The 1,410-nt window shown below is 38.7% G+C and overlaps 1 protein-coding gene across 2 annotated transcripts in view; it reads right to left on the bottom strand.

The window, feature by feature from the left end:
• LOC102605023 (adenine/guanine permease AZG1) overlaps positions 1-956 on the bottom strand; it is a 2,397-nt gene extending 1,441 nt beyond the window's left edge. The window contains exon 1 of one of the 2 annotated variants that reach the window (XM_015315214.1): positions 1-956. This exon is cut by the window's left edge and continues 1 nt beyond it. In XM_015315214.1, the coding sequence (XP_015170700.1) occupies positions 1-798 (798 nt within the window). In that variant the 5' untranslated portion in view covers positions 799-956. The other variant, XM_006361254.2, reaches the window with a different exon arrangement.
• Positions 957-1,410: the final 454 nt, after the last annotated feature.

Here is a 1,410-nt window from a genome sequence, read left to right as displayed (position 1 = left end):
GGCGGCCATAACCGGAGCTACTCCTGCCCGAGATGACCGTGGGCAACCGGCAAGGGTGATTAGTGTTGATGGACTGTATCCAACAAGACCAATTCCCTGATTATTCTGTAGCCCAATGAAGGAGAGGAAAAGTCCGATACCGGCGCCGGAGGAGATTCGGACTGGTTTCGGAATCAATTTAGCTAGCTTGGCCCGCAAGCCAATCGCCGAAATGAGTAAAAACAATAGGCCTTCAATGAAAACTGCAGCTAACGCACTTTCATAAGAAACGTTTCCAGAACCATGAAAACCAACAACCGTGTACGCAAAGTAAGCATTGGTGCCCATTCCAGGAGCTAATGCCAATGGCAAATTAGCGAAAACACCCATAATTACACATCCAATGAGAGAAGAAGCCACCGTAGCGACGATCAAATCTTTCCGAGTTTTCTCTAAGCAGGCAGCGTAACCAGGGTTAACGGGTTCAAATTTACAGGAAACATCAGGATTGATCAGATGGAGATTAGGATTGTTAGTGCAGTTTGTCGTGGAGACAGTCGGGTCGGAGCATAACGGAATACAGTCGGAAACTGAACAAGTACCGCCGGAATCGGAGAGAATAGAAGCGTTAACAGCTAAAATATAGGCCATGGTAAGAAAAGTAGTGGTGCCTGCACGAAGCTCAGTGGTGAAGTTGGTGTTACGTTCCTTGAGCTTGAAACGCTTGCCGACTCGGCTTTCTGCCACGTAATCATTGAGACGAGTCACCGGAGATTTTCCGCCGTGTGACGACGGCGGTATCCCAGACTCCACGTCCATGGTGGGTCGTGATAATAACTACTGCTAGTGTGAAAAGAAAGGTGGAGTATGGGGCTTCAACTTTTTCCTTCTTTTTTTGGATCAAAAAGGCTGGCCACTCCCTTTATATATGCGGGCGACACGTCTTCTAATAATTTAATACTATCACTAATTAATATGAATAATTTTTGCAATTACGTTTAAGTCTGTTTTAGTTCTTTTATGACTCATTTGGTAAAGGTGATAAAGAATAATATGGATAGATATATTAGTAATATTGTTTGTAATAAATTTTTAAGTGACAGAAAAATAAATAGGGGTTTTGAGATTAAATAGCCTTTAAGACTTTTAATTAAAATTGAACATACTTTTAGAATTTTAACTCGAATTGAACACTATAAAATTTTATAAAATTTCAATATCTACATGTATATCTCTAAAAGTAACATGATGGCATAATTTCTAAAACATAGACAAGGTTCTAAGGGATGATTATGATAATTTTTTATCCATTAATTATATACATCTTAATACTATTTGATAATAATATATTAAAATTTCAGAATTAAATCATAAAAATATTATTTCTTAGAGATTGATTATTATCTACTGATAGTGGACAACAGCTCACTT

Source organism: Solanum tuberosum, unplaced genomic scaffold, assembly GCF_000226075.1.
Source record: "Solanum tuberosum cultivar DM 1-3 516 R44 unplaced genomic scaffold, SolTub_3.0 scf00349, whole genome shotgun sequence".
Taxonomy (NCBI): domain Eukaryota; kingdom Viridiplantae; phylum Streptophyta; class Magnoliopsida; order Solanales; family Solanaceae; genus Solanum; species Solanum tuberosum.
This window is presented reverse-complemented; position numbering and strand designations above follow the sequence as displayed.